At 38.0% G+C, this 25314-nt stretch overlaps 4 protein-coding genes across 6 annotated transcripts; all 4 read right to left on the bottom strand.

Moving 5' to 3' along the window:
- Positions 1-2270: 2270 nt before the first annotated feature.
- LOC113764152 (heavy metal-associated isoprenylated plant protein 6) lies at positions 2271-3821 on the bottom strand. The gene is made up of 2 exons (XM_027308224.1): positions 3574-3821; positions 2271-2688 (listed from the first exon to the last, which is right to left on the bottom strand). Exons 1-2 carry the CDS (start codon positions 3701-3703, stop codon positions 2375-2377), a joined length of 444 nt encoding a protein of 147 aa, XP_027164025.1. The 5' UTR covers positions 3704-3821; the 3' UTR covers positions 2271-2374.
- A 2465-nt stretch (positions 3822-6286) lies between these two features.
- On the bottom strand, positions 6287-8928 carry LOC113762123 (heavy metal-associated isoprenylated plant protein 9). Of its 2 annotated transcripts, none has more exons than XM_027305409.1 (5): positions 8411-8928; positions 8116-8293; positions 7803-7975; positions 7569-7659; positions 6287-6939 (listed from the first exon to the last, which is right to left on the bottom strand). In XM_027305409.1, exons 1-5 carry the CDS (start codon positions 8435-8437, stop codon positions 6461-6463), a joined length of 948 nt encoding a protein of 315 aa, XP_027161210.1. In that variant the 5' UTR covers positions 8438-8928; the 3' UTR covers positions 6287-6460. The 2 variants fall into 2 exon arrangements, with proteins under 2 accessions (XP_027161210.1, XP_027161211.1); XM_027305410.1 differs by having other exon boundaries at positions 7818-7975.
- A 3599-nt stretch (positions 8929-12527) lies between these two features.
- LOC113762371 (IAA-amino acid hydrolase ILR1-like 5) lies at positions 12528-18736 on the bottom strand. Its single transcript, XM_027305797.1, has 5 exons — positions 18146-18736; positions 17913-18038; positions 13979-14293; positions 13636-13764; positions 12528-13025 (listed from the first exon to the last, which is right to left on the bottom strand). The coding sequence occupies exons 1-5, from the start codon at positions 18488-18490 to the stop codon at positions 12660-12662; spliced, it is 1281 nt and encodes a 426-aa protein (XP_027161598.1). The 5' UTR covers positions 18491-18736; the 3' UTR covers positions 12528-12659.
- Positions 18737-20340: 1604 nt separating this feature from the next.
- Positions 20341-24429, bottom strand: LOC113761059 (protein NTM1-like 9). 2 transcript variants are annotated; one of them, XM_027303876.1, is made up of 6 exons: positions 23946-24429; positions 22885-23165; positions 22062-22382; positions 21557-21940; positions 20925-21380; positions 20341-20857 (listed from the first exon to the last, which is right to left on the bottom strand). In XM_027303876.1, the coding sequence occupies exons 1-6, from the start codon at positions 24112-24114 to the stop codon at positions 20564-20566; spliced, it is 1905 nt and encodes a 634-aa protein (XP_027159677.1). In that variant the 5' UTR covers positions 24115-24429; the 3' UTR covers positions 20341-20563. The 2 variants fall into 2 exon arrangements, with proteins under 2 accessions (XP_027159677.1, XP_027159678.1); XM_027303877.1 differs by having other exon boundaries at positions 20341-20848.
- Between the last annotated feature and the right edge of the window lie 885 nt (positions 24430-25314).

Raw genomic sequence — 25314 nt, 5'->3', positions numbered from 1 at the left:
TTATCCCCCCCAACTAAGAGTCTAACACATTTGGATGAATTGGAGATGATGATAACAATAATAATAATAGCAAGAATCAAGAAAAACTCGTATTGGTAGTACGTCGTCGTTCAATAATAATAATAATAATAATAAATCAATAACCAACACAAACCACAACTGCTATTTGCTGTAATAACTCGTGAGAGTAGGACAAGAATAAACTGGTGCCGGAAAAACAAAAATTCGATGCGTCGTGGACACCGCTCCGTGATGAGAAGAGAAGGAAGAATAATTGAACGTGGCTAGAAATAGACGAAGAAAGTAGAGGAGTCGGAGTGGTGGTGGCGGCGGAGGATGGCGGTTGAGGCAGAGGGAAGGGTTCCGAGGAACAGAAAAGAAGGCGGCCTGGGAGTGGGAAGAGACATCTGCTCTCTCAGAGTTGCCATTACCAAACTCTTGTATTCCTGCAGAAGCTCCACCATCATCCCCACTCTTATCATCTTTTGATTGATCGGTCAAGTGTTTGATCGAATTCTGTCCGCCCTTATTTCGGTCTCTACACCTCTCTCGCCTCGTTCGAAAGAGTGCAATGAATTTGACTGCTCCTCTCCGCCAAAAATGGATTTGGGAAATTATTTAGCCAGGCCGATGAGACAGCGAACTGGAGCCTGCGTTTGTTTTTATACTGCTATCTATACACGTTAATGTTGTGCCTGATGAATAGGAAAATCCGGTCCCCATTTGGTTTGACTTTCTTTTCTCATCTAATTAATTTCTAGTAGTTTGTTTCTACACCCCCGCCGGCCATTTTTTGGGGAGGAGGTAGTATTAGAGTACTTTACTTGTATTAATTAGAGATTTATTATTAAGTACTCACTAATGATGGTTGTTCCACTTCCGGAGTTTCAGATTTTGCCTTTTAATACCCTACTGTCATTAAAACAAACGACAACACCCACAAGTCCAAAACAAAATCAGAGTGAATTATTTGTTGGTGGATTATTGATAGATAGATAATTAGCCATATGATGCCGATAAATACAATTTATAGCTGATCAGCAGATAGGAGTTTGTCGGCAGCTTCCATTTAAAATCGATTACATGGGGGGTTTGATTTTTAACTAATCTTCATAAATCAGCAATGAAAAATTTATAATCCACGCTGCTAGTTGAAGATTAAGGTTAATAGATTTGAGTCGTAAAGGTTCCATGGATGATCGATCTGTAACAATAGTTGATATTTATGTACTCGCCGACGTGTGCAAATACATGGTTGCTGATGTGTACGACAACCGTGACAAATTGGTTAGGCGCCGAATAAGGATAGAGCTGATGATACGATAGTAGTTGTTGGCCCAAGCAAAGATGCGTGCATCAGCTTATATCTCTGCGGTACATATTAGGAGCGTGGTGACTACGTTATCTAAAATAAATATAAGAGTGGATAGTTACGCTACCAATGATGGATTTAGGTCGAATGACGTGGACTATGAAATTAGTGGGTTCTTTTGGTTTTGAAGGCAACTTGTCGCTGTAAATGTAAGAAGAAACATCAGGTTGAAGACACCACTTTCACTCTTTATAAAGTATGGCAACTATGATGATATTTCTTTCATTTTAATGGCATTTTAGGAGTCATAGGCTATGTATGTACTTCCGATTTTTCGATTTTCAAAAACATCTCGAAAAACAGCTAATCCAAACGAAGCAATGTTATTTCCAAGCAATCTTCATGAGTTTTCTAGTTCACTTCATGTTTCGCAGTTTATCGGCTCTAGTTTACTTACTAACTTCTGTTATCGGCTCTTGTTCCTTTATTCATTCGATTACTCTTGCCACGAATTTTAAATCCTCAAGACTATTCAAGGCGGGGCAAACAGCAATCGTTTTCAAGGCCAGAAGTTCATTGGGGCATGTTCATCAAAGTTTCCTGATTTTACTCGTACAAATCGGATGGCATGCTACAGTTTGTTCGTCGGACGTAAACACCTGTCATTGGCATATCGCGTATCGATATCAAAAGGGCAAGCTCCCTCCGGTTATGGCTCTTTTTAACTCACGAGTGATGCCCTTCTTAGTCGCATTTATTTTTCTACCAATGTACAATTGTACATGTACTCAGTTACAGAATAGAGAAATGGACCAAAAAACCAAAATGGTTGGCAATGTTTCAGTATTTCAGTTGAAGACAGCCGCCGGGAATATCTTGAAGCAACACGTTAACCCAAGGGAAAAAAAGAGGACAATATTAATATCTTTTTTAAAATAAAAAAAAAAGAGGACAATATCTTGAAGTAAAACGAAAGTAGAAACAATTGATATTTACGCGTGGAAGTTGGTAGTAATGAATAATAGGGGCCTGACTCTGATAATCTCTTATGCTCAAATCCAATTAAAAGGAGTAGGACCTGATGAAGACCTTCTTCCAAGTGTTCCAGCTGAGTGACCGACCTAAACCTTTGGTGACGAGGGCCAAAGATGGAGCGGAAGCGGAAGTGGGCTTCGGATTTGGACATGAATCAGATTGGGGCGAGGATGGCGGCGTTTGCAATTTCTCCAGTGCTAGAAGTTGGGTGCTGTCTTCGGGTTTCCAAAAACAGGCTCCTTTGCGCTTGTTTCTGATGCTTGCCAGCACATCGTACTTGTTGCATATTCCCCACACCGTCACCTTTTGCTCTTGGTAATCCACAATGATCGAGTATATACCTGTCTCGCCAATTCCCATAACAGATGGTTGGATAGTGGAGACTCCCTGCTTCTTCTACTACTACTACTACTGTTGTCTACTAGTGCAATTAAAGCGTTCAAGAAAAACTACCAAAAGTTACCCTCGTCATTGTGCTTCAGATGCAAGTTGGTACAACGTACTGAAAGACCATATTGAACATGAAATTTAAAACCAAAAAAAAAAAAAAAGAGTCAAGTTGGTTGTGCTCAACTTAAGCCTAAGTTGTCGAGAAGGCCTTGATCTAGTGATTAAGGTAGAAACTCCAGTATCTAGAGATTCTGGATTATAATCTCCCGTCTACTCCGCAGTTTATTAAACTCACCTCTCTTCTGCTAGAAAAAGAAAATTTAAAAAGCCACGTTTGTTTGGACCAAAAAAAAAAACTTGGCTACTCTTCAATCCAATTCTTGGCCCAAGTTTGATTTTAAAACAAAACTTAAGCCCAAGTTGGATGAAAGCCAAGACACAGACCAATTCAATTCTCGGCCCAGAGTTGTAAAAATCTTCCGGATCCAATTTTCGAAATTGGTGCTGGAAAGCCGAAAGAAGTTAAGAAGAGCCCACTTCTAATATTTCTTTAGAATTATTTATCTTCTTCTAAATTCCAATTCAAAATGGGAAATTACAGGAGATTCCTCATAGAGACATCGATGGTGGACTTTTTACCATCGCCGATCGTGCACTGACACAAAACTCAAAAAATATTTGGTAAAAACATAACACGATTGGACACTTTCTAAATTATGTCCAACAATCAAATCTGCGTCATTCAAAGTTCAAATTAATAGGGCCGCTTTTGAGGGCCTCGCGTGCCCTGTTCAGATAGAGATTCAGTTGGAAGAGGAAGCGAGTATTAATTTTACCTTTGAGATGGGCTAGGGCCTTCTTGACTTTCTTCTCGCACCCGTAAGAATAAAGAGGCACCTTCATCTCTACGTATTGGGCCTCAACAACATTCGTGATCCCCGCTGGCACTATTTGCAGGTTTGCCATCAGCCGATTTCCTCGGATCAGTCGGGAAAACCAAAATCCTCTCCACAGAGGAAGCCAATTGATCTGCTCCGTCTGTCACAGTTTCTACCAATATATATACCAATATATATATATGGTGATTGCGTTGATAGCAACTGGCTTAACTCACAGCCTGTGAATGACTTAGTATTATATATGCGTACTAACACAGCAGTAGGCTAAAGTATATATATATATATATGCGCGACTTCTGGTAAAAGGCAGCAGCAGACATGAAGCCAAGATTCCTTCAAAAAGATGAAGTCTGTGCCGTTTTGCTTTCTCGTTCATCTTTACGATATTTTTTAATTTTGGTTTCCTGATATTAGTAAGCTGCTTGTTAATACAAACCTTCGTTGCTGGAATTAATATAATCAAGCTGACATTTAATCCGTTGTTTTCGCATTTCTACTTTGGATCAGATTTTATAAATTTGCTGCTTCTTCCATGGAGCAAACTTAAATACCCGTCATGGATCAAGCATATGCGTGCGTGATTATATTTACAATCATTTTTCATTCTGATTGTTGTGATTCACACTAATCCAATTATCATCATAACTGGCTAAATATCTCCAGCATGCATTGCCAGGAATGGACTCTCAAATTAAAACTGGTTAAAAAGAAGCCTTACGAACTGTGGTGGTGTTTTTTCTTTTTTTCTTGGTTGGAGAAAGGCAAAAATTTACATGGATGAAAAGCGAAAAGCGATAAATTTGCTTTGCTTAACCATGAAGAAGTTGCCGTGCATTCAAGATGGTGACGCACAGCATAGTAGCATAGTAGCAGCAGCTCCAATTTTTTTTTTTTTTTCTTTTTTTGGTAGTAACTTCTTTCTTACCCAAAAAAAAAAAAAAAAAAAAAAGCAGCTCCCAGTCTGTCGGCGGCTGACTCGGATGATCGAAGTCGAACCATGCATCTTTCATTTACTTGACGTGGATGCCATTTCATTCATTATATGTGAGATTAAGGCGGCCGGATGACGTGTATCTGATCTGATTTGTTGGGGCTCACGTTTCCTTGCCCGTGCCTTTTCAGGTAAGGTTCACCAACTCTGCAAATTCTGACTTATTGGTCATTCCTGAGCACAGAGAAAAACGTTTTTTCCTAGTCAAATTAGAAAAGTTATTTTTTTAACTCGGTGTGAGATATTTAGCAGTGTAACGCGATCAATAAATCATAACCTACACCACCACACACACACGACAAATTATTTTGCCTAGTCCTCCATTAGTGAAAAATTTTCATGTATGTTTATATTTTGTGCTGTCTTTTCTTTTCAAAATGAAATAAGGATTCCCTGGCTCGAACCTAATGATCAGTACCGATTTTTTTTTTTTTTTTTTTTTTTTTTGGGGTAGTGTGTTTCCACTTTTGGAAATAAAATACTACTACTACCCATACCAATTACTAGTTAAAAATAAAGTCAAATTAGCTCCGTGATTTGGTGGGTTGATAGTGATGGATTGGATGCACTAATTTAAGAAAAAGGAGTCAAATGTGGTGGTGGTGTCTGTGATGATTTGATTATGATATTGGAGTAGTAGACTAGTTAAAGTAGCATCGCTGAGTTTAGGAGCAGTTAAGTAAGAGTAGTCCGCGTCAGTTATTCCCTATGCGACAAAAATGACACGCCTGCGTTAATAATCTGTCGGATATCCGGCATCATCGCATATGCACTACTACCACTGCTACGACATAGAAAACTTGTACCGAGGATCCCAAGTGCTACCACTGCTATATCCTTCCAAGTACTCATCGGAGGCCCCACGCCACCGCCGATGAAGTCACTCTCAGACGGACTAGGATGACTCGGATCTCACTACATTTCCCATACCTAAATAAATACTACCATGAACAAATGAATGTCCCTAACCACCAAGCCCTTGGGCTGGTGGCCACCACCAAGGGCTTGGTGGGGTGGGAGGCAAGGGTTCAAACCTTGCCTCCCACCAATATGCCATTCTTGTGGCTTACTTCAAATCCAGACGGGTGCGTCATGCACCCATTTGGTCCGATGGTGGTTCTGTCCCCATCGGTCCCCATAGGCTCAGTTGAGCCTCCCCGTAGATAGAATAGGAGTAGGAGTAGAGTTGACAATTGACAAAAAAAAAAAAAAAAAAAAAAAAAACAAATGAATGTCCCTCGCTCAGTCAGTCCTACCACGTGGATTGGAATTTGGAACCCATCCTTCTGTGTTCTGAACCCGCTGATTCATTATCTACCTAACCTTCCCCATGAATATATATTAATTTAATTAATAATAAATTCTTCCTCAATCAAATTGCTCCTACGTTACACTACTAATTTCTTTTTCAGTCGCTGCTGCGCGCTCAATCCTTCATTCATGCATGCCTCTGATTTTTTTTTAAATTATTATTATTTAAAGTTCAATACCGTACCTCTTGTTAATTGACTTGGAATATATATATATATATACATACACACACGTGCTTTTTCCCTTCGAAAAAAAAAAGAAAAAAAAAGCGCTTCCAACTAAAAGGACATAGAAGCTAATTAAGTCTGCACACAAATTAAGGAAAAGAGTTTGTACACACAAAATCCAGTACTAACAAAAATTAATGCTGGACCATTTCACCAAATACCGGATCTGGTATTAGAAAAAACCAAATCTCTGTGGTTGAATGTACGTGTGCCTTTAACTTATTTGATATTGCATGATGTGGTAATTAATAAACGCTGAGTTTCTTTTTTTTTTTTTGATGAAAAAAACAAAAAACTATGTAATGCAACAGGCATTGGGGTTTTCATCGGAGAAGAGCTGAGGCGGTGGGATCCTTTCCATGACGTAAAGTGGCTGATAATAATACATCATTTTTTGCTTGCTTAGCTCATCGACGTTACTCATCATCATCACCGTCTCATTCCCACCGCCACCGCCTTCTTTCTTTTCTTCTTCTTCTTGTGGGGGCGCCGGCGCGTCGCCCTTCTTCTCGGCTGCTTCTTCCGGATTTTTTCCTTCTTGGGGTGCTTTTGCTTCTTCTCCTTCTGCAGCGGGTGGCTTCTCTTCCTTAATAGGCTCTTCCGAGGGCTTTGCTAATGCTTCCTCTTTTGGCTTCTCTGCAGGCTCGGGTTGAGGAACAACTTTGGCTTGCTTTTTGGTGCGTCTGTAAACGTACTCAACCAGCCTGTTTGCGTCCATGCTGCCTGTCACCGTGACTTTCCCGGAGCTTAGCTCCGTCTCCGCCGTGCGTACTCCTGTTTCAGTTAGTGGCCCCAATCAGACTAGTGTAGTGAATATTTTTTTCCTTTTTTATTTTTTTCCCTGAAAGAATCTGCAGTCAGTAGGGCTTCAATTCGTTGAGAATTATTTTCAAATTCTTTGAAAAACTCCTTGCCATAATAATATTATGGCACTTGTTCATATTTGAACAACTTGCCATAATAATATTATGGCACTTGTTCATATTTGATTGATACTTGTTCATATTTGAACTCATCAATAATATTAAAACGCTTTTGTTGATTTGAAATACCCAACTTTTCAGAGAATTATTAATTGTTGTGTATCAAACTCAACTCTGGATTTTCTTTTTGTTTTGATTTTGGGGGTGGCCCTTTAACTCCTGGATACTTTTTTCCTCGATCAATATTCTAACATATCATGAGCCCATCCAGGGAAACAACTTTTTCAGTACTTTTAAGTGGAGGAATTTAGTACTAATAATATTTAATACTTAGAAATACTACTACTACCTTTGTTATGCCAACTTTTTTTACTAAGAGCTTTTGTTCTGTGATCTCTTCTCCGGTTCTGATAATGAAGGACCATAAAATGTGGTAAATTTGGGCTCGAACACCAAAATGCAGGCAGGCAAGTGAAGTACCTTTCATTTTGAGAATCTTTCTCTTGAGTTGGCCAGCGCAAGCCTCACAATGCATGTTCACATTCAGCTCCACGGTGGTCAATCCGCTAACCTGGATGATGACGATGACGATGCATCATTTTTGGTAAACCAGTTAACCAACAAGATTATTCTTGATACAGACTTAATACTCCATTTTTATGCTGAACTTAAATAGTACTACATGGCAGTATTGATACAGGAAAAAAGCAAAACCTGCGAGGCAACAACCTGGGGCATCGGCTCCCCCTCAGCTGCGGGTAGCGGCGACAACACTTGGGCTCTTCTTTTGGTTTTCTTCTCAATGGTGGTGCATACAGCTTGGGGCTCCACTACACCTTTTATAGTCACTTGGTTTTGCGACATGTCGATTACAACCCCCTCAACGCCTGTGATCGTCAAACGCCCCACCAAATTTATCGTCAAAAGTTTTTTTTTTTTTTTAAAAAAGAAAACCCTGCTAGTATATTAACCAAAGCAGGGTAATATGTACATATACATAATACATACATATATATATGTCCTATACCTCTAATCTTTAAAATGGACCGCTCAATCTTCTTTGCACATCCCATGCAATGTAGGTCCACCGACAAAACAAATGGTGTGGGGGGCTTATCGGCTTCATCTGTTTTCTCCTCCGCCTTGTCTTCTTTATTCTCCTCTGTTTTCTCTTCTTTCTTTTCCTCTGCCTTGGCCTCTTCCGGCTGAAAGTTAATTAAGCAAATGAGATCGTATGTTAACCGAAAATACTGCGGTAAGCCAAAAACAATAGTTATAGTATTAATGCGGCATACGTTTCTGCTGCAAACCACCAAACTAACCTGCTGTTTAGCTTCTTCTTCACCCATTGGCGGCTCTCTGTCGTCAATAGATTATGGAGAAGAAAGGACCCAACTTTATAGGAAGGCTCAAAATTCTCCAGCAGCAGCAGCAGAAATCCGGATGAGGAGGGAAGTAGTGAAAGAGAGGATATCAACGAAGAGAATCAAGGGCATTTAAATGGGAAATTATACTATTCCGCATAAATGTAAAGCGAGGGGCGGTGGGATTATTACTCTACAAAAAGCACAGTCTGCGATGGCAGGGCCACTAAGCAAGCAAGGGGCGGGGGGAAGAAGGAGAGAGAGACAGAGAGAGAGGCCGGCCTCTTTAATCAAACCGAGAAATATAAAGCAGTAGTTTATTTTATTATTTTTTGGGGGTATCGAATGTATGAGCGGCTGGAGGAAGAAGGAGATCAGGGAGATTCCAGAGGGGAATGCTGCGCAAATTTATAGGCAGAGAATTCAGAATCGAGTTAGAAGCAAGCATCGTTCGTGCGTCCTGTTATGCTGGTCACTCTAGGCCCAGTCAGACTCACCTACCTAAGCAACACTTACTTATTTTCTTTTCCCAAAATAAAAAAAGTTTAAAAGGAGGTGAATATTATCCCATTCTAAGGCCAGGATAGACATTTTATAGTTACTACCTATGTGGTTCTTTTGCTGACCTATCAAATTTTAGGAGTAAGGATACAGAAATCCATTTCAAGGTCAAGTACCCTGCATTTTTCAGCCACCAATTATGTAGTTGGGAAGTCATTTAAAACATTTCTCGCGTTTTGCCAAATAAATTTTTTCGCCGTTCACTTTCAGAATAGAAAATTTGTGCCCTTTACAAAATTGAATGGATAAAATTTGGTTCTCACGTAGATTTTTCAATCATTTTTTACCTTGAATACATCATGTGACTCATGCATGATCATTTTATTAGGAGCAAAAAGTTAGATCTTATTTATAGTAAAATAAATGACCTGATCAATATTTACTTTTACCTCTAAAAAAGAAGTATCTTACCTGGATCATATTTATTTTTTCTCATATGCAATTATGGTAGTATTTAATAAAATGCTGAAAAGAATTTATTATGAATAAAGTAATTCAAAATTCTAGAAAAACAAAATGAGGAGTTAGAGGTTCAATGGAAGGGCCAGATTGAAAAATCGTCTTCAAATATATAATATATAGATTAGATATAGTACAAATATTCTACATGACATAATGATTGGTTTCCAAAACACTAAGGAAATAAGAAATGGATTTGTATCACAAAAACATACATGCATTTTTTCCCCCATTTTTTTTGGGGGGTGAAAACGGCAACATAACTAATCTTAACTCCTATAGCTGCACTTACAAAGTGCAGGGTGAAAGACCTAATAACTTAACCACAGGGGCTGTTGGAGCAACTTTTGCTTTCCCAAATAACACCGAGGCGAGTCCATCTCCCAACTTGAAGCGGGGGAAAGGAGAAAGGTTTCCACTTTCCTTTTCTTCATTCCATGCCCTCCGTTGAAAAGCACACCTTGTCGACTTTCTGTGCGGATCAGCCGGCCAAAAGGACGATAAAATCTGTTCTTGCCTTTAATCATCGCAGCCAACCCCGGACGGAGATAGGTCACTCAGGGTAAATGAATATAAACGGATTGTCCCAAAAAAAAAAAAAAAAGAAAGTTGCGGATGCTAAGAGTTCTTCTAATGATTTGCCTGTAAAGAACACTTGGGATCCTCGGTGACATATTTGATATCAGCTGATGCTCGGTGTGTAAAGAAGGATACATATGCTCAAAAGTTGGTGTCACATGGGTTTTTTTTCTTTTTTTTTTTTTTCATTTGATTGTCTTGTGCTAAAAAAAATCCCTCCTTTTACTTTCTCAGTAAAAAAAAAAGAAATTTAAAATAATTTTTTTAATGAAGTCCCTTTTACCAGTTGTGACGACCCTTTAAATTAGAATCCAACACCACTTTTGTGATATTTTCTCGTCTTAACATTATTATGAGAAATTCGACTCCAAATCATGTAGTATTATTTCTTTTTTACATTAACAAGTTCTTGGTGCAGTTTTTATGTTCTACAAATATGGCACAATTGTCCCAAAATAAAATGATTATTCTTGTCCTTCTCCTTCCTCGGTTAGCTAGCTTACACCTCATTAGTCATTTAGTAATATTATCAAGACCACACACTGCTGAGAAATGACCCATACATCTACTTCCCTGCAAAGATATCCCAGTCACCTTCTTTGCCCAAAATGTATCTCTCCTCTCCCTCTATTTGCATCAATATCTATATTCTGTCATTCAACAACGGCAGTAGCTATCAAGAACTGGCTAATTAAACACTAGCGAACATCTACTTAAAATGAAGCACTTGTACAATTGAGAAGTCGTAGTAAAAATCCCACAATATTGTGACCAGGCAGCTTTGTTTGGAGGTGTCTACTTATGCATTAATAATAATGTGACCGGCTCTGAGACAGATTACCACACAAATAAATATGTACGACAGAACCAGTAAAATTAGGTTGGGTTGAAGCGGGTTGGTAATTAACTCATGACCGGACTCATCACTCATTTTCGATCGGTAACACTTGGCTGATTTTGACGAAGCAACTTCAGTCTTCAGATGTATTAGTTGCATCGATCAAAAGATGCAACTTTGTCTGTAGCAATGCAAAACTGAGCAAAGTCCAACATCTTTCTTAGGTGGTTCGGCGTGGAAATGAGTCAGCATGCATGGCCGGGCAACAATCCTGAGGTAGAAAGTAGAAACCCACAGCTCGATCCATCCCAAGGTATTGAATGATTGTCTTAGGCTTAGCTAGCTAGATGTCATCAAACAAAGGAAACGCTTTCGTCTGTGACGAGGACTTGAAAGGGATTTGCTTTCTCTGTACTGTCTCTTTTGCACCGTAATAGATAGGGCGAAACTCTGCTTAATTAATGTTTAATTCCTATTTCCACCCAAAAAATAAAAAATCAAACGAAGGAAACGGGTCAATTCAACCACCCAAGAAAAGAGCACCACTAGACACTACTATTATTACTTCGTCTAGTTTAGGGATGTACCCAAGCCGAGTCATAATCGAGTAGCTCGGTCAACGGTTTGACTTAAACTCGGGTTGACCAAGTTCGAGCCGAGTCTCGAGCTATTCGATTGTCATTCGAGTCGAGTTTCGAGCTAATATTTTGAGACTCGAGACTTGTCGAGTTACTCGTCGAGCCGGGGTATTTAAATAATATATTTATAATTTAAATAATATATATGTATTATAATTATAAAATGACCATTATAGGTATAAGTTTTACGGAATTTATAATAAACTCTTCTTTATAATAAAATTTCATAATGGCAAAAAAGTAATAACATAATTGTAAAAAAACCTAAAAAGAAAAAATGTCTAAAAAAGGGAAGAAAAGACGAAAGTGTGTCAAAAAACTTGATTAGGCTCGACTTGACTAAAAGTCGAGTCGAGTCTCGAGTTTAAAGCGAGTTCCTCGAGTCAAGTTTCGAGTATCGATTTTTTGTACTCAGTCGAGCTCGAGTATAGCAATATTCGAGTTTGACTTGGCTCGATTACATCCCTAGTCTAGTTAAGTAATCTTTAAGGTATATTTGACAAAATTGAAATCTGAACTCTGAATCCGTTAAATTACTAAATTATTAAGTATTAAATCTAATACATTTAAGTTTATATCACATTCAGTAATAAGTGAATAATTTATCACTTAATTTTGGAAGCAAGTTTTGCCCAGAAAATTTAATGTCATTTAATTAATTCAGATGTTCAGTTTTTTGTTGTTAAACACGTCTGAATACGTTACTTAATATCTGAATAATTAAATTTAGGTGCTGAATTGAGTATGAAAAAAGACGCCTTTGCATTCCCCACTTTTAAGATGCATTCGGGTTTCCTGCAACTATTGACCATCCAGTCCGTTCGCTTTTAACCCGCACGCTGCTGCATGCATAATGACAGATACAAATTCGTTACTTTCCAGGCCCTTTTTTTTTTGTGCTAGTCCCCCAAATTAAGTTACTCCATTCTATAGCATGCCAACCAAAACACATGCCCTCGACGCCTTTGGATCTTGGATGTTGCAATTGCGAGGGGAAAAATATCCAAAGCAACTCTGTCCAAATTCCAATTGACGAAATGTATACATGCAGACCCGGGCATTGAATACAACTCGCACATGTATTACGCAGACCCTCATCACACTCGATAATTTATCCGGTACAACTGAATGGTCAAAACCGCTCGCTCAAATATAGCTCTGCAACAGCGGTGTGTATTGCTGCACCAATTGGCAAGACGTCCTCGTCCAGAAAGAAATACGGAGAGTGTGGAGAATATACTGAGCCCACATTCTCATTCCGAATCCCAATGTTAAACATGACTCCGGGAATCGCCTCTTGATAGAAGGCGAAGTCTTCTCCAGCCATAACCTTTTTAGCTTCTTTCACATGGGCAGGACCAAGGAGGAGTGAGCCAACCCTTTGTACATGCTCGTGCAAGCTCTCATCATTTGTGCAAGCAGGATTTGGCGGCAACTCCGTCTCTTTCAAGTCAACATATGCTTTACATCTGTGTACTGCAGCCTGTTTTTCAATAACCTACAAAAGCTCCACAGTTTTTAGTAATCAACCACTTGATATGTGGATCAACTTTTCCCATCATCATACCATAACGTCAAAAGAACACACATCATACTCTGTCTGACATCTCAAACTAAAGTTTCTGGATTTGATCAGTGATTTTGGATATGAGGTACTAGAATTACGACACAAGAGCCAGACTTGAAGCACAAAAAGGCTATCTCAAAGCCACACCAACATGAAGAACAACAAATGTCTGAACACCTTTTTCAATTACTGTGGCGATGTTCAAAGACAAATTTCTCTTTTGACTGAGATATGATCAAATCCACGAGTTTCTCTAACGCAAACAATAGAAGACAGAAACGAATTCATATAGCACATAAAACTTTCTGTAGGAGCTATTACTCTGAAATCATTCCTGAATGCTTTAATAGTTTCAGACGCCAAGGATCCACATTCTTTGTCAATATAGCTGTGTTACTCGTATCCTCCAAGAATGGAAAATCAGCTAAGCACCTGAGTTTTAGGAACACTGAAAGGAAAACAAAAAATCTACAAAATTCTCTAGCTCTACTTCACATTGAATTCAAGATCTTAAGCAGAAATGGACAACATTAGAAGTTACCTCTTTTACCCTCTCCATTAGTCTATGCAAGCCTTCAGTCGATAAACTTCTTAGAGTTCCTCCCAGTTCAACGTAGGGTGGAATTACATTCAATGCATTCCCACCTCTGACATAAGTAACAGTAAGCACCTTTGACAGAATTGAGTTTTAGTATCAGTTTAGCTATTTTTGAGTGTTGGCTGACATGTATTCAGACACAGGTATAAAAGCACCTAAGTTATAAAAAAAAATCCGTTCAATTGAATGCGATTGGGATGCCATTCTAACAGGAAAATAGTGTTAAATTATAACTGCAATGAAACCAGAAAAGAAACAAAGAATAAAAAGTAATAGGGGAAAATACTTGACTATGGAGAGGATCTACTTCCCGGGAGACAATTTGTTGCAATGCCAAAACCACAGATGATGTGGCAAGTATTGGATCCATGGTACTCTGAGGTCCTGCAGCATGTCCGCCTTTTCCTTCTATTCTTGCTTCAAAGAAGGATGCACCAGCTAAAACAGGGCCTGGTCTACTTGCGATGGCCCCTGTCAGTAGTTCATAATCAATGTGCATTCCAAATATTGCTTTTGCACTTCCAAGAGCACCTTCTTTTATCATGTAAGCTGCACCACCTCCTCCCTCCTCTGCAGGTTGGAATAGAAGTCTCACAGTACCCTTTGACAAGAAACTCAGAATCAATGTTTTACGTCTCAAAGTATCCTTGTGTCTATGAAGGGGCTACTATTAAATTTTAATAGGTCCATCTTTCAAACTGGAACATGAGCTAACAAGTCTATATAGCCAAAGAAGAATTTGGTCAAAATATCTGAAATGGGCAGCCTTTTCCTCTGCAGTGCCACCTTGCTTAGAAGTTAAAGTGATTTTGAAATGGATGAAATCACTGCACATAGAGAATCCTGTGGAAGTCTAGCCTGACAGCCTTCTTGTTGCTTCTAATCTTCCATCCATTAAAAACATCAAACTAGAGCATGATACAGAAAGGTTCCCCAAGATTCATCTTAATTTGGTAGAAACTATATTAAGCCACAACACACAAGCTGTCTGAAATCAGTTGCAGAAGGTCAAATATATCCTGTTCATTTCAACCTTGAAATGCTTCATCTACAAGATATATAAGTTTATTCAACATGCTTCTACATGATTTGGCTTGAGAGATCTCCTAACAATAAATACTGCACACAATAAGAATAAAGAAAATGTGGCTACAGATACGTTGCAGTTTCAGATTATTCTGCAGTCAGTAGGATATCGATGATTTTAAGCAATCACAACTGCCAGTTACTTCAAAAATTTCAGACACTAGCTGATCCAAGGTGTCATGGAGTGAGCTGAGTTAAAAGAGGGATCCCAATCATCTAAATTGGAAAGTTATGGAGAAGGTGAGGGATTCAACATGAAGGGTTGCAACCAGACAAAAAGGGGAGCTAAGAAGGCATGAGAGCTGAAGCATATCTTCATTGGGAGTCTCAACACTGAACATGTGAAGTAACCAGCTCAGCATCTAGATTCCACTTAGCCATGTGTTTAGATTGTATTGGGAGTCTTGGAAGTTAGTTAGAACAGTAGCAGTATAAGTAGGATAAATTGCTGCTGTAATCTTAAGATTTTGGTTTCCTGGAATTTGTATTGGTCAATAATCATCCGAGTGTTTCCAATTTCCCCTCCCCAAGTTTCCTTCATTCTTCTCCCCTTCTCTCCTTATTCCTTTCAACAAATATTAATCACACACACACCCGGAAAGTAAGGTGAATCCACAACCATACCCAAAAGGCAATTGCATCTCCTTCTCTCCTTATTCCATCTCTTCTGTTTCTGTAATAGTTTTGCAATACAATTAAACCCCATTCCCTGGTCTTGGAGTTTGCATTTTACTGTTTCATCAATATCTAACTATATAAAAGCGGGAGTTGGACAATGAACAGTTCATTTTTTGTCAAGCGGTTATAACGTAATTTCTAGCAACTTTGAGGGCATTTGGTTTTCAGCAACTTCAGGTACTAACAGCACTGCAAATTTGTTGTTATTTGTACTAAAGAATCGGGGAATAATCAAATGCCACATCACCCAAAGAGTAAGGTATGCCGTATAGCATACAATGTTGATTCGGCCTTCACCTTGGGACTAAATACCGCTCAAGTACAGTTCCAAAAACAAAAGCCCAGTTAGTCACAAAAAATTAAGCAAAAAACTCCACAAAACTAAACAACTCAGCAGCAACAAAAATGGAGCCAATTTTCTTTGTAGACTCCAAAACCGCTCAACAAAACTACTCTAATGGAACAATAAAAACAACATTTACATATGTAACTCAAGACGCTGATGGAGTCCCAAAATATATTGGTAAGATCAAAATATATTGGTAAGAGCAAAATATTGGTAAGAGCAAATGGTAAGATCAATATTTTCAACAAAATATATTGCAAATCAAAATCCACTTTAATTTTTTCTTACTTTTGCTACTAATTTTCAGGTCATACCAGCCAAATTTTTGCCGCATATAGGACACCATATGCGAAGAACAGCAATACTAAAAAATGGAAACAAAATTTGGTTTATTAAATTACACAAAAGTCCCGCAAATTCTGGCTGGAAAGAATTTCTATGTGATCACCAAATACAAGAAAACTTCATGATCCAATTTTTTCACATAGGTGTAATGACCTTTCGAGTGCAGATATTTGCTCCAAATCGTTGCTCAACTTTCTATGAATGGAACATTTTACCAGCCCAAGACTATGGCCAAAACGAATACGGTATGGTACAAAATTATTACTCTCTAATTAAAGACAATTTATCAACCTAAATTGTTATCCAAGAAAACTGCAGGAACATTCTGCCCAACAAAAGGACTACTAACAAAAAGTTTCAATTTTATGTGACAATACGGCCATCCGATATAGAATACTTGGTAATTTTCATATTACACAAAATATTTAACATATCAGTGTATCAATATTCTTACAAAAATTTCACATCTTTTTATGACAGGAATTACATCCAGATGATGCCTTCCATATTCTACCAAATAAAGATTGCATAATTGTGCTCTATTGTCAACAAAAGACTTGGGACATAAAAGTTGAGGACAATTATTTAACAAATGGATGGAAAAAGTTGACAAAATTTCATGTAATTAAAGTAGACCATAATGTCGTATTTACTCACTTAGGATTGAACAAATATACACTTCAGATATTTGACGATGAACTTGTTCAAGTGTATCCAATATAATCTAAATAAAATACAATTAAAATGTTCACAAACTCAACGCAGTTATTTAACATTGCTACTGTAATAAACATAGTCCAATAAAATCCAATGAAATCCAATGAATAACATTGTTCACAAACTCAACGCAATTATTTAACATTGCTACTCTAATGAAATCAATTCCAGATGCACTTTTGTTCCACTATCATATAACTATCAACCCAACTATGCATGTAATATCTTATGGACTGACTTCCATCTATGTAACTGCACTTCCATCACTTTGTAACCATCTTTTTGTTCTACTTTCATGTAACTATCAATCCAACTATGCATATAACTATCTTGTGGACTGACTTCCATGCATGTAACAACACTTCCTTCGCTTTGTAACTTCAACTATACTTTTTCCCACCTTTGTAATCACTTAACCCACGCCACATAATTTATACTAATCATATCATACAAGATATCAACACTATATTATTTGAACTAATTCAAACCAAGCTTATACCACCTATATCATTCTCTACACTATAACAACTACACAATAACTAAAAATTGTGCAACTTAACACGGGAAATATTAGCTCTCCTGCGCAACGCGCAGGCCGTCTCACTAGTCTTTTTCTTAAACCCTGGGTAATCTGATCACTCCATGACACAAGGACACCTTCTTGACCTAATATCAGCTGCCCCGGATGTGAAAGTTTATCTCAAGCAAGCCAACTTGCTTGACCATCCCAATAATGAAAAAGCCTGGATTTGATATTTGGCTGCAACATTCATGGCTGTTATATCTTGTTTTTTTTTTCTTTTTTTCCTTGGCTTCTCGTTCATTCTGTCATTGATCATGAATGATCCTTATTTTTTTCCCCCCATTTTTAGAATGAAAAATGGAGAGAGGGGAGGAGGAGGAGGAGAGAGAGAGGGGGGAGGGGGGATGGAGGCTTCTGTGTTTCCTTTCCAAATGCCAATCACTTCAACCAGATCACAATAAACACTTCTAGATCATCCAAACTGCCATGTTAATAGGCAAGTTGAAAAATGAAAATGCAACTAACCTTTAGATAGTGCTTTCGTTCATTCAGTAGCTTAGCAGCACCAAGCAGCATTGTTGTGTGGGCATCATGCCCGCACCCGTGCATTTTTCCTTCAACTTTACTCTTATGCTTCCACTCAACTAGTTCCTACAGTATTAGAACAAATTACGAAGAATAAATTAACACATTTGCTGCACAAAGTAAAAAAAACGATGATTTTTGAGTTCTAGGGAAAATATATTATAATTATATACCTGCAAAGGAAGGGCATCCATGTCAGCTCTTAAGGCAACTACAGGGGATGTCCCAGAGCCAATAAGGGCAACCAATCCAGTCTGGGCAAAAGGGTATTCATAAAAGATGCCAAGTTTATCGAGTTCACTGCGGATAAGTGCACTTGTATTGTATTCTTCGAATTTGAGTTCTGGGTTTTCATGAATTTTCCTTCTTACAGAAACCAACCAATCTTTATGCATTTTGGCTGACTCGAGAACCTGATTTGCGTATTCTTCGTGATAGTTTCCCTGAATTGCATCCACAAAACCGATGATGAAGGAAAAAATTAGCAAAGTGGACAGAGAATCAATGAGTGGAAACATGGTTCTTGTTCTCCTCCGGAGCTCTCGATGATTTTGGCCGACCTTTGAAGATGCTAAAGAATGAGAAGAAAAGTTTCCACGTGCATTAGAAGCCCAGAAATTTTAGTCAGAAGTAGATTGGGGCTTTAAACAGTAGATGACAGGATTGTTTGGTACTCGGCCACAGTTTGAGTTTGATGAAAGAATCTCTTGCTTGTGAGACCCAGAATCTCTGGCTGGGCAAGAAACGGACGATCTCACCTAACCTACCTACCTCCCTTATTTTCAACTTTTTTTTTTTTTTTTGTAATTTTATCAACCCATTTCAAAAGATATCCCGCATAAAAAACTCATTTTGGAAGAGGTAAAACAATTCTGTTCCAAAATTACCTTTTTCTTGTGGGCCTTTAATTTTCATAACAATCCAAGTTAAATCCTTAAGAATTATAACATATTAAGGAGATTGAAATATCTTTTGCAATTTTGCAATCATCGAACCGGAAGAGAAATATAAAAGAAAAAACTATTGTAATTAGAAAAAATAACAACATTTTACCCCTTGAAAATATCTCAAATAAGTTTCTAAATATACTGTTAACAATTTATCTTTCTCTTATTTTTGAAACCATTGACTTGGGCAAAACTAAAAAAATTCTCAACAATTTATAAAATTCTAAATTCATCCAAAAATACTTTGTAATAAAGAAAAATAAATACTATTATGTTTTTAAAAACACTTCAAACAAGTTTGTAAAGGTAAGTTTGGACATTGTGTCTGTTACTGATATTCAAATCATCGATCTAGAAATTTTGTCGACTCGCTGTACAAGTTCGTCTGTTACTATATGTTACAGGTTCCGGCGGTAGAAACATGTAAATTTTGTGTGAACAATTGAATCATGAGTACAATTATCATAACCTATTAATGCGCACTTTGTAATGACAATCAATGACCTATGAGCCAAGAAATCTGCTTATGAAAGCTGAGATCCTAAGGTTAGAGGCTTTTAAGAAGATTTACGAATTTGGTGTAAATTAGATTCATATTTCTCCTACCAAATGCAAAGTTGAAATAATTGATGAGTTATATATAAAGAAGAAGAAAAAAGTTTTTCAAAAAAAAATAAAGAAGAAGAAAAAAAAGAGTGAAAAATGGGACCTTAAAAATGGTTGCGGGCTTGCGGCTAGAGTGGTTATGTTTGCCTAAGTCCATAAGTCCGATTTGACACTTTAGAGTAGTTGCGGGCTTCGAGGACTCCATAAGTCCGATTTTGGTAAAGTCCCAATTCAACTTACAAGATAAATAGGAGTTTTTGAACCGTTAGACTTTAGAATTGTTTGACACTTTAATACGGGTTTCGAGTTCAACTCAATTCAATCCAAATTCATAATTAAATAGAATGCATCATTATATATAGTACATGATTCATATTTATGTATTATTATAAATTATCCATATTTTATTATAATACATAATATATATATATATATATACATATATTTTTACATGAAGAGTGCATAACTGCATGAATAAACTCGCCCTAACCCATCAATTTGTAATCCAATTGGAGATTTTTTGGGAGATATTTTAAAAAGAATTGAAATGGAATGGAATGATATAAAAGATGTGGTTTAATATCTTATCTCAGTAGGTATAATCATATAATCAACAGGCTGTTGGCCTTTAAATCATCACCTACGTTCCCCATCGTGTTGACGTTACATCAATCCTTCCAAGAGAAAAGAATTGTTAAACCTCATCTTTCCCTCTCAGAATCCCAAAACCTGCTTTCCACTGCATTTGGTATTGCAGCCTACAGCCCTGGCAAAGAGGCCAAAATCAGCCTATCATGAATAGGATTACCACACGCTTACGGAAATGAAAATCCCCTGTGCCAAAGTAAACTTTTACAATACAAAATTTGCTTCTCTGGGTGGTATGCATACTAATGTTTCATTGCTATTTGAAACTCCTGCTAATTAGATACAAATACGAGCATGAGAAGACGAAGAAGCCTCTCCAACTCAACTCTGACTAAAAAAGACGTCAACCTTTAAGTTCTATACAACAAAAAAGACCTGCATGCTTTCCACCTATTTTTGAACTCCAAAGAACTGCCAAATACCAATAAAGACTACAAGTATAGTAATTATCACAAAGATCTTCCGCATGAACATAGGCGACGGAACTACCTGCAACCAGTCTTCCTTGGATGGAGCGCGCACGCAGTTTTTGATATAAGTCGATAAAAATTCACCTCTAGACTCCCTTAAACCCACTGTACTTCCACCAACATTCTTGTTACATTTTTTAAGCAGCACATCCCCCTTCTCTTCTGTATAAGCAGCATCTGTGTTCCTTTTTGTAGCCTTCTCATCCTGCAGCACCTATCCAACAAGTTTAATAACAGAGATGAATCATTCAAATCAACAACAGTGCTACAACAAATCCTACCTCGGTTACTGCTGATTGTCCATCATCGTTTTCTTCAGTACAAACTGATTCCCTAAGCAGGCTGCACTGAACTGGCCCAATTTGAAGTTTATTCTGCAGACGAAGTCTTCTTGGGGCAATTCCATGGGCAGCAAATGTTGGGTTGTTGGAAAAATTCTGGAACTGTCGACTCCTTAATTTGATTCCAGTACCAGAAGTGCTGTCAGTACCAGTATCATTGTTGTGAACGCCAGGCACTTCAGTGCTTAAAAAGTCAGGGACAACACTGCCATTGAAAACAGCAGCATAAGCGTTGTGTCCAAGATGATTGTTTCCCGCTAAATTCAACTTCCCCTCTTGGTTGTCAATGCTAACATCAGCTCTATGAGCATCTTGCTCCATATTTGCCATCTGAAGGGTACCATATCCTTCAATATTTCCCATGAACAACTCACTTTCAAAAAAGCCCGCCTCAAACTAGCAACAGCAGCAATAACGTAATTAATAATTTAGCAACAGGAAAAAAGTTCGAAGACACTTAATATATCTAACAATACAAAGAAGTTAAACCGCATGATGAAGTAAATCGGCTAAGACTTTTTATTCATAATGAAAAAATTGAAGCTTAAGAGTATCTTTGGAGTTCAAGTCACCTGTCCCTGCGTCACTTCCGCTTCAGAATCACTACAGGACCCACCATCCCTCACAAAAGCTCCATTCATAGGCTTAGTATCCCCTGGAGTTCCACATTCAACAGTTGAAATTGCATTAATGCAGGATTCTTCGTAGGAATATTCATCAGAGTTAACAAGAACTGAGTTCAAGAACTTGTTGACGTCATAAGTATTTGTCCCATATTGAGAAGCCATGCTCTTAGCATCACAGTTGATGTCATTGGAGACAGGATTACACATATAACCAGATCCAAGTTCCAACTGAACTTGTGAATGCAACGGGGAGAAGATTTTCCAGTCCAATGCCTCCGGTATAGGGTCATCAAAAATATCTCTTAATGACTCTATCAGATCTGGATCTGACTGAACCATTGAACAAGAAAAAAATAATAATAATAAGCTAAGCACATAGAGCTATCACAAAACCAAATGAAGTGAAAACCAAAACCAAACCTGTAGTCAAAATGATAATTCTCCAACTCACCTGGATACACGTTGGGTCTATCACTTGACCCTTTTCTTCAGCAGAAAGTGAGCAATCATTTTGCCAACTGGTAGGCAAAGGATTTACAACAATTGCTCCATCAGACCCCTTGGCAGGACAACTTTCTGCACTTGAAGGATGCACTTCAGCTTGACTGCCTGCAACTGGTGTTAAAGCCTCAGAATTGCCATCTTCAAGGGGCGACTTCTCTGTGGTAGGAGAAGGAACTATTGTTTCAACTTCATCCAAGTTTGAACCATCAGCAGTCTCATCCTGCTTTAATTCATGCTTCTTAAATAACCGACAGAGTACAAAGGAACCCTGCAAAAAGCAAATTAGTTGAAAGGACAGCCTTTCATTTAGTGAAGTGGTACAACAGAGAGTTAGCAGGACAAAAATTAGAGTTAACAACTGGACTAAGTAGAAAAGGCCTTGAGTGTCTTTTGGTTTCTTTTTTTTTATTTTTTTTAACAAAAATATTTACTGGAACGAATCTCGAATTATCGCAAAGAGCTTCCTTTCATTGTTACACGTCAAATACATAAAGAAGTCCCTGCGAGTGAAATAATTCAGCTCTCTGTATTCCCCTATTATATCCTTTAACCACGAGCTATAATATGCAAGCGAATTAAATCAATGTATCTGACATGTAGCATTCTTATATTATGCATTTTTCCCAAGTAAAGTTGAATGCAATAACTACTGCATTATAATGAATAGACAGACATAACTACTAGGATAAGCAAAACCAAGTAGCAAGAAAATAAATAGCGATCATTGTTTAAGAGTTAAGACAAAAAGTAAGAGGCTCGGAAGCCTGAACCTGTCCAGGGTGGGTACCATCCAGCTCCTTATTGGTTGCACGATATTCATGTATGACCCAATTAGTCCTCTGGCCATCTGGAGCACGGCCAGTGTAAAAGACCAGAGTCTTTTTCATACCAATCTTGGTCCCTTTCCTGGTCCTGATATTCCTATCTTTACCAGTAGCTTTCCAGTAACCCTTCATTGTAGCCCTATTCAGCCTCTGCCCATTCTGGTATTTGCGATCCTTGGGACAGAAAAAGAACCACTCATTGTCGTATGACTCTACGCGAGACAAGACTGCACAAAATCAAGCCCAAAGTTTGAGTAGAAAGAAATATAAATAATCATGATCAGACATTGAACAATTCATTAAACCAACAAAAAATAAGCTTAATAATATATAACTTGTAAAAACAATCACGATCAGACATTCAACAATTAGTCAATAAGCAAAGCACGCATAAAACCAAAACTAGGAGGAGTTAGTTAACAAAAGCAAGCATAGTAGCACTGCTTATGATCACATGAATTTACATCAGAAAATACGCAAAAGATTCTATCTTTTGCTAAGTTGAACGTGCTCCCTGTGATAGACGTTTATTCGGCGTATAAGAACTATTAATTAATCATCCACGAAACTCAGCCTACATTGGTAAAAATGTGAAGAGAAAACCACCCATATTTTTGGGACAAATTCGCCAATAAGTTATGATCAAACATTCACAGCAGAAAACAATCAAAGTGCCTATGATCAAAGCACGCATAAAACTACAAACATGAGCAATCATCCTTGAAATGCTTATGATCACATGGATTCACAGCAGAAAATACCCAAAAGATTCTATCTTTTGCTAGCTGGAATGTGTTCCCTGCGACAGATGTTTTTCGGCGCATAAAAAAAAACGTTAATTAATCATCCACGAAACTTGGCCTACATTGGTGAAATATAAAGAGAAAAACACCCATATTTGGGATAAATTCGAGATTGAGTTCTTTTTTTGGTGTTTTTTTGGGGGGGGGGGGGGGGAGAAGGGGAGGAGGAGGAGGCAAGGAGAAGTTGAGGGGGGATGTAATCACCGGGCAAGTCCCAAGGCTCCCGTTTGCAAATATCAACTTCACGAATAATACTGACATCTTTGTCGAAACCGTTGATTTTCAACCGCAGATAGTGATCGATGAGCTCCTCGTCGGTGGGGCGGAACCTGTAACCGACCGGCAACTGTTTCACGGGAAGCACAGTCATCATCTTCCACCAAAGGCTAGTTTTTCTTCAAGCAAAATTATAAGCCGTATTGAAAAGCGAAAGTTAGAGGAATTGGAGAGGGAGAACAAAACCCTAAAAGGCCAGGAATCAGGATGATGGATCAGGGAGGAGGGAGGAGGGGTTAAAAGAAAGACTGAAGGAAGGAGGAAAGATTCAAGGAAATTTCGGCCGCGTAATGCTTCTAGAGAGAGAGAGAACAAATGGAGGAAGCATCTAAGGAATTTACTTCACTTCCCAAACCCCCCACCCTCTCTTTTTAGTAATTTGCTACTGCTACTCCTTCCGCGACTACTTTACCCATTCGTCTCCCCTCCTACTACACTAGTACTACTATTGCCGCTCTCCACAACCCATAAAAAACAACAGAGAAAAGTTAACCCCTACAAACCTATTACGCAGCAGCAGGGGTCCGCGTTTTAATTCTGCGTATATACCGCGTAAAATGTTCGGACGTGGTTTTATACTCAAACTTCAATCATGCCATTGCACTTTCTTAACTTATCATTTCTGCCCATTGGAGGATAACGTATGGGTACGATTGGGATTTCAACTTTCAGGGAAGCTTAACGAGCAAGGTGAGAGATGCGTAAAAGTCAATGCCCCAATTACCAGTTGCCACGTTGGAAACTTGGAGTCATCTTCAGCGGTTGGACTTGGACGGACCTTCCCTTGGAAGCTGCAGCTTCTCCGTACCAAGAAAAATCTTTTTTTTTTTCATTTTCTTTTTACCCCTTCTTTTTTTTATTTTTTATAGCTTGACATAAAAAGGATCGAAACTTCTTGAAGGCCTTGTTTGGCAAGCAAGTTTTTTGCTAAGTTTGTTTGTTACAAATTTTTTAAAAATTTTAACTACAGTAGTCTTAAAAACTTTTAAATTTTTTAAACTATACACTTCAAAATATCCAAAATTTTACACATTTCAATAATTTTTTGTACAACTTCTACAATAAGTTACAATAAAATTTTAGACAAACACCTAAAAAACTTACTTGTAAACACAGGGCCTAAGTTGCAGACAAAACTACTATGAATGTGCACGTGTAGAACTTTGAAGTTGCCATAATCATTTCTTATTTTGAAAAGGAAAAATTTTTTTATTAAAAAAAATTTTCTACTCTAAACAACATATTTTCTTAGTCCCATAAAATTTCAAGTTTATCGCTTTTTCTTTTCCCAAATTAA

This window comes from Coffea eugenioides, chromosome 2 (genome assembly GCF_003713205.1).
Source record: "Coffea eugenioides isolate CCC68of chromosome 2, Ceug_1.0, whole genome shotgun sequence".
NCBI lineage: Eukaryota > Viridiplantae > Streptophyta > Magnoliopsida > Gentianales > Rubiaceae > Coffea > Coffea eugenioides.
This window is presented reverse-complemented; position numbering and strand designations above follow the sequence as displayed.

Bases quoted from the DNA above. Each gene is read 5' to 3' on its own strand.
- LOC113764152 (XM_027308224.1), bottom strand. From the start codon at position 3,703: ATGGCAAACCTGCAAATAGTGCCAGCGGGGATCACGAATGTTGTTGAG. The intron at 2,689-3,573 runs GTAAAATTAATA...TTGGCGAGACAG, and splicing joins GGCCCTAGCCCATCTCAAAG to GTATATACTCGATCATTGTG.
- LOC113761059 (XM_027303876.1), bottom strand. From the start codon at position 24,114: ATGATGACTGTGCTTCCCGTGAAACAGTTGCCGGTCGGTTACAGGTTC. The intron at 22,383-22,884 runs GTTCAGGCTTCC...TGCTTTTTGCAG, and splicing joins ATGGTACCCACCCTGGACAG to GGTTCCTTTGTACTCTGTCG. The intron at 21,381-21,556 runs GTGACTTGAACT...TGCTGTTGCTAG, and splicing joins CGGAAGTGACGCAGGGACAG to TTTGAGGCGGGCTTTTTTGA.
- LOC113762371 (XM_027305797.1), bottom strand. From the start codon at position 18,490: ATGTTTCCACTCATTGATTCTCTGTCCACTTTGCTAATTTTTTCCTTC. The intron at 18,039-18,145 runs GTATATAATTAT...CTAATACTGTAG, and splicing joins TGGATGCCCTTCCTTTGCAG to GAACTAGTTGAGTGGAAGCA. The intron at 13,765-13,978 runs GTATTTTCCCCT...ATTCTGTCAAAG, and splicing joins TAGATCCTCTCCATAGTCAA to GTGCTTACTGTTACTTATGT.
- LOC113762123 (XM_027305409.1), bottom strand. From the start codon at position 8,437: ATGGGTGAAGAAGAAGCTAAACAGCAG. The intron at 8,294-8,410 runs GTTAGTTTGGTG...ATTAACTTTCAG, and splicing joins AAGAAGAAGCTAAACAGCAG to CCGGAAGAGGCCAAGGCAGA. The intron at 7,976-8,115 runs GTATAGGACATA...TGACGATCACAG, and splicing joins GTCCATTTTAAAGATTAGAG to GCGTTGAGGGGGTTGTAATC.